The sequence below is a fragment of the Podarcis erhardii genome (assembly GCF_964252035.2).
Source record: "Podarcis erhardii genome assembly, chromosome: 2".
Classification (NCBI taxonomy): domain Eukaryota; kingdom Metazoa; phylum Chordata; class Lepidosauria; order Squamata; family Lacertidae; genus Podarcis; species Podarcis erhardii.
In genome coordinates, this window is record NC_138498.1 from 115,378,673 (window position 1) to 115,393,226 (window position 14,554).

The 14,554-nt window shown below is 47.6% G+C and overlaps 2 protein-coding genes across 3 annotated transcripts in view; both read left to right on the plus strand.

The window, feature by feature from the left end:
- LOC309336753 (uncharacterized protein) overlaps window positions 1-14,554 on the plus strand; it is a 238,396-nt gene that overhangs the window by 95,527 nt on the left and 128,315 nt on the right. The window lies entirely within an intron of this gene.
- LOC309336544 (uncharacterized protein) lies at window positions 521-13,967 on the plus strand. 2 transcript variants are annotated; one of them, XM_081852480.1, is made up of 5 exons: window positions 521-1,160; window positions 5,866-5,979; window positions 7,368-7,487; window positions 8,589-8,690; window positions 10,494-13,967. In XM_081852480.1, the coding sequence occupies exons 1-5, from the start codon at window positions 1,001-1,003 to the stop codon at window positions 12,800-12,802; spliced, it is 2,805 nt and encodes a 934-aa protein (XP_081708606.1). In that variant the 5' UTR covers window positions 521-1,000; the 3' UTR covers window positions 12,803-13,967. The 2 variants fall into 2 exon arrangements, with proteins under 2 accessions (XP_081708606.1, XP_081708605.1); XM_081852479.1 differs by lacking the exon at window positions 521-1,160 and adding an exon at window positions 2,821-3,144.

Below are 14,554 nucleotides of genomic sequence, written 5' to 3' on the forward strand. Positions count from 1 at the left end.
TCCGTTCTTAACATGAAACTGTTCTTAAACTGAGGTACCACTTTAGGAAACCACTGAGGTACCTGTTTAGGGAAGCTTTTAATGTTTAAGAGACCACTGTATTTTAATACTTTGTTGGAAGCCGCCAAGGATGGCTGGGGAGACCCAGCCAGATGGGCGGGGTATAAATAATAAATTATTATTATTATTATTATTATTGTTGTTGTTGTTGTTGTTGTTGTTAATGGGGCCTCCTGCTGCCACCCCACCGCCAGAGAACAATTTCTGTTCTCATCCTGAAGCAAAGTTCTTAACCCGAGGTAATATTTCTGAGTTAGCGGAGTCTGTAACCTGAAGCGTCTGTAACCTGAAGCATCTGTAACCCAAGGTACCACTGTACTGTGTACTTTTAACATGGGTTTTTCCCCTCCTCTGGCAGTAGCTCTCATGTGATTGGCTGACTGTGAATCACATGAGAGAGGCATTCCATTCTGTTGTGACTGTTATTCCAGTAACTGTCATTTTTAACGGCTTTTCTGTTCTCTCTCTGTGTGAGAAGGAGAATGGTTGCTGAGAGAGGCTTCTCAAGATACCGGGGAGGACAGTGTTGTGTCCGTGACACCTGTCTGAAGTGAAACGGACAGAGGAAGATCGCTAAACGTTAATAGGGAGAAACCTGTGCAGGGGGTCTCTGTAAGGAAGAGTGAGGATCTACCTCAGGAACAAGCTGGGGGCAGGGAGTGACGATCTACATCAGCAAGAATCCATCAGGGAGGAGACCAGCAGTGCCTCCTATTCTCCAAGAGGTCGCTGTAGAGGCGCCGTGCTGGGAGGAGATGTTGAAGCAGCAAGACTGGCCTCTAAGGAGTGTGCTGCAGCCATTGCTGCCACAATGACAGCAGCAGCAGATGATGTATTTCTTGGAAGGCAGATCTGCTGCCACCCTAGATGCTGTCGCCTGCGGTGGTTGCCTCATATTGCCTCATGGGAGGGCCGGCCCTGTCTATGCCTACTCTAGCAGATGAGTGCCGTCCAACAGTTCAGGGCCAAAGAGGTCCTACCTAGCAACCTGGCTTCCCCAACATCCTCCTGTGTGGTTTCCATGGAAGAATCAAACTCTACAGCGGCATCTGGTGTAGGCCATTCTGTCTTGAAGGAATTCTCCACCATCTCTTCAAAAGGTACCAGTGCCTATATAAGAGACATGCAAACAAAACAGAATTGGCCGGTACCAAGTAGTAGACTTTTAAGTACCATATTTTTTGCTCTATAAGACGCACCAGACCACAAGACACACCTAGTTTTTGGAGGAGGAAAACAAGAAAAAAAATATATTCTGAATCTCAGAAGCTAGAACAGCAACAGGGATCGCTGTGCAGTGAAAGCACTAATCCCTCTTGCTGTTCTGGCTTCTGGGACAGCTGTGCAGCCTGCATTCGCTCCATAAGACGCCCACACATTTCCCCTTACTTTTTAGGAGGGAAAAAGTGAGTCTTATAGAGCAAAAAATACGGTAGTTGCTGCCTAGTGGAAGACTTTAAAATAATAATAAAAACAGTGCTTCCAAGATAGAAGGGTTAGGGTTGCCATATTTCAAGAAGTGAAAATCGGGGCAAAAACCAATTGTTGAGCTTTTCCTGAACATATGGCAACCCTAAGAATGGTTCAATAAAATATGAACAGTGGTTAAAACTGAGAGCTACAATTCCCAGAGTTCCCTGGGGAAAGCGTTTGCTTGTCAAGTCACACTGGGAATCGTAGCTCGGTGAGGGGAATAGATATCTCCTCACAACTCTCAGCACCCTTAATAAACCACTTCCCAGAATCCTTTGGGAGAAGCCCAACTGGCCCAGCTGCCCTCATCTTCTGTGGAAATAAAGGAAGTGTTTCTGGACCAGGGCGACGCTGCTTCCCAGAATCCTTTGGGAGAAGCCCAACTGGCCCAGCTGCCCTCATCTTCTGTGGAAATAAAGGAAGTGTTTCTGGACCAGGGCGACGCTGCTTCCCAGAATCCTTTGGGAGAAGCCCAACTGGCCCAGCTGCCCTCATCTTCTGTGGAAATAAAGGAAGTGTTTCTGGACCAGGGCGATGCTGCTTCCCAGAATCCTTTGGGAGAAGCCCAACTGGCCCAGCTGCCCTCATCTTCTGTGGAAATAAAGGAAGTGTTTCTGGACCAGGGGGACGCTGCTTCCCAGAATCCTTTGGGAGAAGCCCAACTGGCCCAGCTGCCCTCATCTTCTGTGGAAATAAAGGAAGTGTTTCTGGACCAGGGCGACGCTGCTTCCCAGAATCCTTTGGAAGAAGCCCAACTGGCCCAGCTGCCCTCATCTTCTGTGGAAATTTTCTGGACCAGGGCGACGCTGCTTTGGATGTGTGGCAGCGGCGCTTCAGGAGCTACTGCTACGCATGTGGGCAGCCAAGCGACTTCTCTTCCTGAATGAGATGCCACAGGCCTGAGGAGAAGAAATTGCCACTGGGCTTCCCAGTGCTGCGACACTTTCTCCTCTGGCTCCTCCTTAACTGGGGGGAGAGCTGGTTGAGAAAGAAACTCCTTCACGGCCCCATCTTGGATGACATGAGGGTCTCCGATTCCTTTGAGCTGCCCTCCTGGAACTGATGGTGCTGCCTCCATTTTTATTCCTGGCTATTGTACACAGGTGGCGCTGTGGGTTGAACCACTGAGCCTAGGACTTGCCGATCAGAAGGTCGGCGGTTCGAATAAATTGCTGGCTGGGGCTGGTGGCAGCTGGAGTCCTGTAACATCTGGAGGGACACAACATCTGTCCTGTGTTGCAGCAAAAGACCATTCAGGCTGTGAGCACTAAATCTCAAAAGTTTGCGGCGCGCGCGGGATTCGAACCCAGCGCCCCGCGGAGATGCAATCGGCTGGACTTGCTTGGACGCTTCTGCGGACAGCTGCTCTCCGTTCCCTCCCCGTGGACTCAAGGGGTTAAGCGGAGAGAGCGCCTGTTCCTAGAGAGGATCAGATAAAGATGTGAGAGATGGGGAAGTGCAAAAAAAAAAAAAAGCAAAAAGCGAGCCTCCTTCCTGTGTGTTCCCCCTCCCCCGCCCCTTTCTGGATTTGGGGAGATTTAACGCCGCCTTGCAGAAATTTGGGGTTTGCAGGATTCGCAGAGGCTGCAATGCAAAGGCTGCAAGGAGCGGGTGAGAGAAAGCGAAGAGGGGGAAATCTTGCATTTTAAGGGGAAAAGAGAAGAAGAGGTAGGAGAGATGAGTCGGGGGGGGGGCGGAAAGCTAACCTCTCCCCCCCACAAAATCAAAGGGTCTTCGTTTTGCAGCACATCCTCGCAAAGGCCCCTGAGCCCCGCACCCCCTGTTTAGATTTGCTGCGGACAAAGAAATCGAGAGGCAGGAGCCTCTCGTCTAAATGCGGTGAATCTGGAAACAAAAGCGGTGTGCATATTGTGCACCGAGAAGATCAGAAGTGTGGTGGTGCTCCAAAAATCATAGTCCCCAAATAACACTTGGGTTATTTGTTTGTTTGTTTGTTTGTCTATTCGCTTGTTTATTTGTTCATCATTTTTTCAGTATTTGCATATACCCTTTCCCCTGCTTTCGGGGAAACGTCTGACTTATGGTACTTTCTGCCTGACAGCTTTAGTCTCTGTTGTTGTTAGAATTTACGTACCACCCTAAACCTGGGGGGTCTCAGGGCGGTTTAAACAATCTTAAAACATCCATGTCTTCCCTTCTTCCCTTTCCATGGTTCATTTTGCATAACATAAATCCTTGCATATTTTATGTACGTAAACTAAACCATTCATTATTCCGTTATTACATCCACCAAAACCTATTTACACTGTTGAATTTATCCTTTTCACCTGTACACAATTATTTTCCATATACGGTATTCATTAAGCGTTTTCCAGTCGTCTTTAAACGTGTCTTCTGGTTTTAATTCATCTTCCTATCGCTTTTTTAGCTTTCAGAAAGCCACCTTGGCTACACTTGTTTTGAGCAGGATATAAATTGGGTAAATGAGTCATACGGCGATAACGATACCAGCCTACCTTACAGGGTTGTTGCAAATAATAATAATAATAATAATAATAATAATAATAATAATAATAGAATTAATGTGCATGAAGTGAGATTTACGCCTGGCTTCTCTGTAGCTATGTGGCAGGTGTACCTGGACCAGGTAGAATGAGGATCAAAAGAAGCGTACGGAGCCTGGGGCAACTGATGCCAAGAAGACTGAGAAAGACTTAAAACTGTGGGGCAGTTATAGTGAAGCGAAAGGCGTGGGGCAAGGGAAATATTGCCTCCCTTGGCGAGGAAGGGTGAGGTGGAAAATATTAATAATATACTGATCTGGGCAGGAGTCTGAAACCAAAACAAGCACATAAAGTTTAAAGAAATTATGGGGGGGGAGGGGTTTAATAACTTCAGTGTATGGTCACTTCAAAATCCTACACTCCAGGGGTAGCCAACAGGAATATCAGTTGCTGAAAACGGCAAGAATGGTGGAGGAAAGGGCTGTTTTCCAGTCGTCGTCCCCCAGGCATCTGGTTGAACACGGTGACAGGAGGCTCTCCTTAGCTTATTGTTGAAAATAAACAATGGTACAAAATAATAAAGGGATGCGGGTGGCGCAGTGGGTTAAACCACAGAGCTTAGGACTTGCCGATCAGAACGTCGGCGGTTCGAATCCCCATGATGGGGTGAGCTCCCGTTGCTCGGTCCCTGCTCCTGCCCACCTAGCAGTTCGAAAGCACGTCAAAGTGCAAGTAGATCAATAGGTACCGCTCCGGCGGGAAGGTAAACGGCGTTTCCGTGCGCTGCTCTGGTTCGCCAGAAGCGTCTTAGTCATGCTGGCCACATGACCCAGAAGCTGTACGCCCGCTCCCTCGGCCAATAAAGCGAGATGAGCGCTGCAACCCCAGAGTCGGCCACGACTGGACCTAATGGTCAGGGGTCCCTTTACGTTTACCTTACAAAATAATAAAGGTGCAATGATTAGAAAAAGGCATCAGTTGGTATCTGTGCGAACTGTTGATCTGATCCAGCAAGGCTGTTCTTATGTTTTTATGGAAGTTCAAGAATATCTGGAAGGGACCAACTTCCTATTCTTTAAATATATATAAAGTCATACCTCGCATTACAGACGCATTGGGTTGCCCGGTTTCGGGTTGTGCACCACACCGAACCCAGAAGTACCGGAACAGATTACTTCCGGGTTTCGGCGCATGCGCAGAAGCACTAAATTGCTCTTTGCACAAGCACAGAAGCGCCGAATCGCAACCCGTGCGTGCGCAGACGCCGCGCTGCGTGTTGCGAACATGATTCGTGCGGGAAGCATGTGCTTCCCGCACGGATCACGTTCGCAACCCGAGCGTCCACTGTATATCAAAATTTGTATACCGCCCTTCATCCATAGATGAAGTTCACAACGTAAAAATGCAAGATTAAAAAAACACAAAATACATAATAAAAACAAGAACAAAACAAACCATTAATCCGCCTTCCCCTTCCACCATTCACCTTCCATCTTGATTTGCTTGCCCAAAACTTAACACGGAGGTCATTATTGAGCTGCCATTTAATTTTTTATGGGAGGATATAAGACAATGAGCATTTGCCCTGCACTTATCCTGATTTTACACATTTTCCTGTTGATTGTTTGTTCACCACTGCTCATTTTTAATGTTTTCCCCCATCTACTTTCCAACCTGCAAAAAGTCTGGTTTTTTAATAAGTGCGTTTGTTGCACTAGGGTGACGGAACACTTATACCGGCTATAAATGTGCAAAAGCAGAATTCTGGGAATGTGCTGCCTCCAAATACCAACAGTCTGAATATGAGCTAACATGGCTATAAAAAATGTTGCTTCTGACTGTGTCTGCCTCTTTCCTTTCCCCTCAGCCTTTTCTCTTCCTGAACCTGACATGCTCTCTCGACTTGGCCCTGGAGAAGACCCATGGGTTCCGGATCTTTCCGCCAGAAAGGAGAGGGAGATGCCATTGGACGGTGGAGAGGGTGAGAGAGCTTAAACAAGCTAATTGAAAAGAAACCAATAGTCCTAGAGCGAAACCCCAAAATCGACTCCCTCCACCTTCTCGGCCTCATTCCCTTTTAATATTTATTTTTCAGAGTTTCCTTTTTTATAATATTTTTTATTAGTTTTATTAAATATTACAAGGTAAATAGAAAAGGAAAATCAAAACAAAATCCATACCTAACCATATAAACACAATGGTCTACATATTTACCAAATGCAGACTAAAGGAGAAAAAAGACAACAGATAAAGGAAAAGAAAAAAGAAAGATAAAAGAAAAGAAAAAAGAAAGGGGGAAAAACTACTATCCACCAATAATACAAAATTTATACTTTAAACATTACATTATAAAAATCCTAATTAAAATATTATAAAAGACTTCCACTGCATTCACCACACATCTCTTAATTTCTAGTTCACCTTTACATCTGTTCTTCGTTCACTTCCTTTCCTTAAGTTCTTTCATAGTCCATCAGTTCTTTTAATTCTTTATATTCTTCACAAGGTTAGTCTAAGCACAACCAAACTTTCGTATTTGAGCCCTGCTTGTGTAAATATTCATTTAGACAATCCCATTGTCTCTGTACCATAATTTTGGATTTGTGCCTCCATCAATTAACTCCAGATACTCAAATAGTTTGCTTAACCATTCTCTTTTTGTTGGAATAGTATTTCCTTTCCATTAGCTGGCTACCAATATTCTCACTGCTGTTGATGCGTATAGAAATATGTTAATTTTATCTTTGGGGATATCCTTACCCAAAATTCCGAATAAGTCTGCTTCTGCCCTTTTGTTCTATGAAACCTTTATCACTTTTTAAATCTCTTCATGGATCATATCCCAAAAATGTTTAATCTCTGGTTGCTGTTGTTTAGTTGTTTAGTCATGTCCGACTCTTCATGACCCATGGAGCAGAGCAAGCCAGGCACTCCTGTCTTCCACTGCCTCCCGCAGTTTGGTCAAACTCATGCTGGTAGCTTCGAGAACACTGTCCAACCATCTCGTCCTCTGCCGTCCCCTTCTCCTGGTGCCCTCCATCCTTCCCAACATCAGGGTCTTTTCCAGGGAGTCTTCTCTTCTCATGAGGTGGCCAAAGTATTGGAGCCTCAGCTTCAGGATCTGTCCTTCCAGTGAGCACTCAGGGCTGATTTCCTTAAGAATTGAGAGGTTTGATCTTCTTGCAGTCCATGGGACTCTCAAGAGTCTCCTCCAGCACCATAATTCAAAAGTATCAATTCTTCAGCGATCAGCCTTCTTTATGGTCCAGCTCTCACTTCCATACATCACTACTGGGAAAACCATAGCTTTTACTATACGGACCTTTGTTGGCAATTAATCTCTGGACCATGTCTTTCTTTTTTTTCCAGAGTTTCCTGATGTGATCATAAAGGTGGAACAGGAAGAGGAGCTCTGGCTTCCGGAGAAATCGGAACAAGGAGCAAATCCGCTGAACTCCTCTCTCCAGGAAAGAGAAACGGTATCCTCGGGTGAGGAGCAGCCTTAAACCTGCCTTTATAATTCAGGGGCAGGGACTATTCCCACCTCCAAGGGCCACACTGCCTCTTTGAGAGCCTTTGAGGGGCCACCTGCCAGCGATGGGCAGGGACAGAGGGGAAAGTGGGTGCAACTGTTATCATTGTACAGTAGGCCACATTCTGGCCACGCAGAAGTGCATTTGCCTGTCTGGAATGTGTGGGATAATGCTTCTTGTTAGTCTGGACGGAGAGATGTGTGTGGGTAGCTGTGGAGGCCTCAGAATATTGTTTGGCTGGAATGTAGCCGAAAACAGAAAGGTAAGAGTCACACCTGTTGCTCCACCCACTTTTGCTTTTGGCCCCACCCCCACTCACAGGCCCCACCTTCTCCAAAGGACACCCCCCAAGCGAAGGTGGCTCTCAGAGAGCCAGTGTGGTGTAGTGGTTAAGAGTGGTGGACTCGTAATCTGGGGAACCGGGTTCGCTTCCCCGCTCCTCCACATGCAGCTGCTGGGTGACCTTGGGCCAGTCACACTTCTCTGAAGTCTCTCAGCCCCACTCACCTCACAGAGTGTTTGTTGTGGGGGAGGAAGGGAAAGGAGAATGTTAGCTGCTTTGAGACTCCTTCAGGTAGTGATAAAGCGGGATATCAAATCCAAACTCCTCTTCTTCTCAGGCTCTTGGATGGTTGCCATGATTCTGTGGTTCTTTGGCTTCCCAATGGTTAATATTTTCACAATGTTGTGTCCCATCTTGAGTGAGGGATGGGATAATCCAACTCATGAGATGCCCTGGGATTTGTGGGAGAGGGGTCTTCCTGGAAACCCATTGTTGGAGGTCAGGATATCCTTCCACACTTAGGACAACTTGCACAGCCTAGCAGCTGTTAAGGGAAATCCCTGTTTAAATCTCACCTCTGCCATCAACTTAGTAACTGCCCTTAGGCAAGCCACTTGTATCCCAGCCTCAGTCTTCCCATCTGTTAAATGGGGGGGGGGGGCTTGTTAGGCTGTTTGTAAAGATTGCAACTAGATGATGCAGGGGGAGCGCTTTGAAAATCGAAAGTCCTGTACTGATATTAACATACTAACAAGTGTCTTCCCCGCTGACCAGGGTTTTCTGCTGTGATAATCAAGAAGGAAGAAGATGACGAGCTTTGGGTGGTGTATCACCAGGGCTCTGAGGAAAACGAAACATCCCCACCTGCCCACTCAGGTGAGAGGTTTATTTAGCTGAGTCTGGATCCCTAAATAAAAGCACTCTTCCAAGATCCTATTAAAATAACTGTCAGAGAGACAGGTCAACAATACCTACTGATAGATAGGCTTTTGCAAAATCGAAACCGCATTTGTGTCTTGATTTTCAGCAGCAGCTCTCTCTGCCCCCAACATGCAGGGCAAGCTGGAAGGATAATCTCCAGCGACAGCTGGCTGTAGTGGCTGTTGGAACCAAAGACTACTACAGGCACAGAGAGGCTTCACAATAAGCAGCATGTTAACTGCCCCTCAGATACTCACAAAATTCTACTCTTTTCTCATCATGCTTGCCCCATCCTCAAAGTGAAGCTAGACTCTTGATTTACACTTTGCTGTCAGGCACAACTTCTGTGTTTGCTGGAAGGGAGTGTATTTGTGTGGAGTTATGCACACGTGTCTCCAAAAAAAGTGTGATCCTCCTCCAGGCTCTGTGGAATAGCTTTCTTGTTGAGATAATGACAAGTGACCACTATCTGCACTTTCTGGAAACAATTGAAGATATTTCTGTTCCAATGGGTTTTCCCAGTTGAATGTATGGGCCCCTGCCTGGATGTCTGCTTTGTTTTGGATAAATTTATCTCTTTGTGTGTGTGTGTGTGTGTGTGTGTGTTGCTTTTAACTTTTAAAAGCTGTTTTTATTGTACATTGCCTTGAGACCCATCTGTGTAAAGGGATAATAATAAGTTGTACCTTGAATCCCAAATGCCTTGCGAGTCAAACTTTTTGGCTCCCAAATGCCACAAACCCAGAAGTGAGTGTTCTGGTTTGTGAATGTTCTTTGGAACCTGAATGTCCAATGCTACATCCACGGCTTCCGATTGGCTGCAGGAGCTTCCTGCCCCAATCAGAAGCTGCCCCTTGGTTTCCAAACGGACTTCTGGAACAGATTCCATTCGACTTCCAAGGTACCACTGTAGTAGTAGTAGTAGTAGTAGTAGTAGTAGTAGTAGAAATAATAATGATGATGATAATAATAGTGTTGGAAGAGACTTTGAGGATCATCTAGTCCAACCCCCTACAATGCAGGAATATGCAGCTGCCCTATACAGGAATCAAACCTGCAACCTTGGTGTTATCAGCATCACACTCTAACCAACTGAGCTACCCAGGCTACAATAAGAATCCAGGGCCCAAGTACATATAAGGTAAAGGGCCCCCTGACCATTAGGTCCAGTTGTGACCGACTCTGGGGTTGCAGCGCTCATCTCGCTTTATTGGCCGAGGGAGCCGGGGTACAGCTTCCGGGTCATGTGGCCAGCATGACTAAGCCGCTTCTGGCGAACCAGAGCAGCACACGGAAATGTCGTTTACCTTCCTGCCAGAGCGGTACCAATTTATCTACTTGCACTTTGACGTGCTTTCGAACAGCTAGGTTGGCAGGAGCAGGGACCAAGCAACGGGAGCTCACCCCATTGCGGGGATTCGAACTGCCGACCTTCTGATCAGCAAGTTCTAGGCTCTGTGGTTTAACCCACAGTGCCACCTGTGTCCCTTTCAAGTGCATATAGTTGTCTCTAAAAAATTGACAAAAGGCCCAGAATGCAGGAATCTTTTGCCCAAGGTGGGACTCGAACTTGTGACCCTGAGATGAAGAGTTTTATGCCCTGCCAACTGAACTATCTTATTTGTTGAGCAAGTAGGCGTTCCACTTGCATGACAACATAAGTAGATTCATACCCATTGTTAAGATAACACATTGTACATTTTCCCTTCTCGGTCAAACTTGCTTGTTCACTCGTTTGCTTTCCCTTTATCCCGACAGAAGAGGGCCATGGGAAAAGGTGCACGGAGGAGAAAGAGAACAAATGCTCAGACTGCGGGAAAAGCTTCACGCAGAGGTCTAGCCTCGTGCGACACGAGAAGACGCACACGGGAGAGAAGCCCTACGAATGCGCAGAGTGCGGGAGGAGCTTCAGTCAGAGGTCGATCCTGACCAGGCACGAGAGGACCCACACGGGAGAGAAGCCGTACAAATGTTCAGAGTGCGGGAAGAATTTCCGCCACAAGTCAGCGCTTCTGAGGCACGAGAAGATGGAGGCCGGGGAGAGGCCGTACGAATGCTCTCACTGCGGAAAGGGCTTCATCCAGAGGTCCAACTTCCTCATCCACGAGAGAATCCACACCGGCGAGAAACCGTACCTGTGCTCGGACTGCGGGAAAAGCTTCGTCCAGAGGTGGCACCTGCTGGTACACGAGATGACGCATAAGCCCGAGCAGCCCTACCAGTGCACGAAGTGCGGGAAGAGATTCAACCACAGCCTCAACCTCGTCGTCCACGAAAGGAGCCACGTGGGGGAGAAGGTGTACCCGTGCCCAGACTGCGAGAAGAGCTTCACGCAGAGGTCGAGCCTCGTACGACACAAGAAGACCCACACAGGGGAGAAACCGCACCGGTGTGCCGAGTGTGGGAGGAGCTTCAGTCAGAGGTCGATCCTGACCCGGCACGAGAGGACCCACACGGGAGAGAAGCCGTACAAATGCTCAGAGTGTGGGAAGAATTTCCGCCACAAGTCGGCGCTTCTGAGGCACGAGAAGATGGAAGCCGGGGAGAGGCCGTACAAGTGCTCGCACTGCGGAAAGGGCTTCATTCAGAGGTCCAACTTCCTCATCCACGAGAGGACCCACACGGGCGAGAAGCCCTACAAATGTGCCGAGTGCGGGAAAGGCTTCGTTCAGAGGTCACACCTTCACGCCCACGAGATAATGCACAAGGAAGAGGAGTCCTTTCAGTGCTCAAAGTGCGGGAAGAGGTTCAACCACAGCTTGAGCCTCGTCATCCACGAAAGAAGCCACACGGGAGAGAAACCGTACCCGTGCTCTGCCTGTGGGAAAAGCTTTGTTGACAAATCGAGCCTGGTCAGACACGAGAGGGCCCATCGAGGAGAGAAGCCATTCGCGTGCTCCGACTGCGGGAAAAGGTTCAGCTATAGGTCGGCCCTCCTCAGGCACAAGAAAACCCAAGCGGGAGGGAAGCCATATTGGTTTTCCGCCTGTGGGAAAAGTGTCATCCAGAAATTGAAGCGCTTCGCGCATGAGGGACCTCACAACGGAGAGAGCCTGTACAAGTGCGCTTACTGTGGCCGGGCCTTCAACTTGAAGTACAAGCTCCTCATCCACGAGAGAGCCCACACCAGGAAGAAGCCTTACCAGTGTTTGGAGTGCGAGAAGAGCTTTGGCCAGAGATCCAACTTCATTGTGCACCAGAGGACCCACACGGGGGAAAAGCCCCACAAGTGCTCCGATTGCGGAAGGTGCTTCAACGACGGGCGCAACCTTGTGAAGCACAGGAAGACCCACACGGGACAGAAACCTTACTGGTGCCGCGCCTGTGGGAAAAGCTTCACGAACAAGTCGAGCCTCGTCGTGCACGAGAGGACTCACACCGGAGAAAAGCCGTACGGGTGCTCGGGTTGCGGGAAAGGCTTCACCAGCAAATCAAGCCTGGTTAAGCACGAGAGAACTCACACGGGGGAGAAGCCGCACGCCTGCCCGGATTGCGGGAAAAGCTTCGTTCAGAGGTCGAATCTCCTCAGGCACGAGAGGACCCACAAAGGGGAGAAAACGAATCCATCCTCCGACGGCGGGGAAAGTTCCGGCGGCGACTCAGTCCTGACTAGATACGTAGGGGCCCAGGCGGAAGAGAAACCCTATAAATGTTCCGAGTGCGGGAAAAGCTTCCACGAGAGACGGAACCTCGTCGTTCACGAGAGGACGCACACGGGGGAGAGGCCGTATAAGTGCGCTTACTGCGGGAAAACCTTCACCAACAAAACGACTCTCGCCGTCCACAAGAGAACTCACACGGGGGAGAAGCCATACGGATGCCCCAGCTGCGGGAAAAGCTTCCCTTACAAGTCGAGCCTGATCAAACACGAGAGGACCCACACGGGGGAGAAGCCCTACAAGTGCTCCAGCTGTGGGAAAGGGTTCAACCAGAGCGCCAACTTGCTCGCGCACGAGAGGACTCACACGGGAGAGAAGCCGTTCAAATGCTCAGACTGCGGGAAGAGTTTCGGCGACCGGTCGAATCTGATCAGGCACCAGAAAAGTCACACCGGAGAGCAACTCTAGAAAGATTCGTGCTTTGGTAGGGTAGGAAGAAACCTCACAGCGGATTATTTCCTGCTGTGCCATAGGAAACAATGCAGGATATACCACGACAGGCTTTATCTTCCCTTTGGGTCATGTGATAGAGCTTTTTCTGGCCTGTACAATTTTACACTGCTGTGGGGTGTTCACATAGTTGAAGGTTCCATAATTTGGGGGCAGGATCTTCCTGCACATAGAGAATTAGCACATCAATAAAAGGAACTTGGGCATGTTATGTTTCTATCTACGGGGAATTTTGCATATGGAGGATCAGCACACACACACACCAGGCCTCTAGCAGTCCAGTCTAGTGGAAAAAGCACTAATTTCCTGGTGGCTAGTTAGTGTGATCTTCAGTTCCTCACCCCACAGACCTCATCCTTGAGCTCTGCATTCTTAATACGTACGTCCCGTTACCTTTCGCTTTTCTCGTTTTACTTCATTGCAGTACCACACTTCAGAACAAAAACTTTTTAACGCTTGCAATGTTCCCACGGGGGAATTAATTGTAGGGGTAAAAGCGAAAGTTCGCGGAGAGCACTTGGTTTGGCTGGCTACATCAAACAGCATGGGAAACTATTACAAGAGTCCGTTCTTGCAGATCTGAAATTAGATATTTTCAGGGCAAATCCTGCTCTGATAATTCTATTTTGCAATTGCTGGTCTTTTGCCATCTGGAAGGTTCATGCGGAGTCTGGGTCTCCTGGGCCGGCCAGTGGCACAAAGTCTGTGCCACCATCTGAAAGCGAGGGAAGCCGTTCAAGTCATAACAGGGTTTCATCAAAGAACCACTTCCAGATTTGGTTGAGGTGGCCAGTCCCCATGGTCAGATCCTGCCTGCATGGAAGCGATGGACAGTTGCGGTAGTCCCCCACTTAATGCGTCATTGGTGTGTTGGTGTGGAATCCCACAGATCTGCTCTGGAACAGATCCACTTTCAGAATATTCTCTGCTAAAGTAGATCCACTTTGGGGGTGGGGGGGTTGATGACGGTGGGGCTGATTGAGAATATGCCCTTTCAAATATTTGAGCTCTCTTTTGCTGTCCATTGATATAGAATAGAAGCTATTCTTAACACCTGGATTTAAATTCAGTTTAAGAGTCAGGGGTTGAGTGTATGCCACAATTCCTGAGAAGTACATAAAAATGACATCAGTCTCTAGAAGCATCCAGCTTTCACATTTTGGGTGTTGCTGAGGTTTATTTTTTTGTTGTTAAGCTGGTATTATTCTCTGCTCTATATTTGATTTGTTTTATTGTAACTGGAAACTGCCCGGGCAACTATGTTAGTGGGCAGCTTACGAATATTATTGCTCAAATAAACATTTTTTTAAAATAGAAAAATAAGTGCAAGTTATTAGTCCTTATGGCTTTGAACAACTCTTTGGGAAGTGCTTGCTGAAATCTGAGAAGCCAGATCTATTTCCCTTGGTTGAGGGCAAGACTACAGGGTCTCAAAGATCCCTTGACTAGCAAAACAAAAATGATGCAAATTGCCGAATTTTTTTAGGAATTATGCATTGTATAAATTGTATAAATGTAGATTTGGAGTGCATTGACAATTATTTTTTAATGCCAAGGTCACCATACAGATAATCCTCTTAACAGTCTTATGCCTGACCTCAGGTTGCAATCCTATACATGCTTACCTGGGAGTAAATCCAATTGAAATCAATGGGACTTCTAGGTAGAAGTATAGGAGTGCATTTTAATTTCGAATCCATGGCCCTCAAG

Bases quoted from the DNA above. Each gene is read 5' to 3' on its own strand.
- LOC309336544 (XM_081852479.1), top strand. From the start codon at position 2,982: ATGGGGAAGTGCAAAAAAAAAAAAAAGCAAAAAGCGAGCCTCCTTCCT. The intron at 3,145-5,865 runs GTGAGAGAAAGC...CTTTCCCCTCAG, and splicing joins GCAAAGGCTGCAAGGAGCGG to CCTTTTCTCTTCCTGAACCT. The intron at 7,488-8,588 runs GTGAGGAGCAGC...CCCGCTGACCAG, and splicing joins AAGAGAAACGGTATCCTCGG to GGTTTTCTGCTGTGATAATC.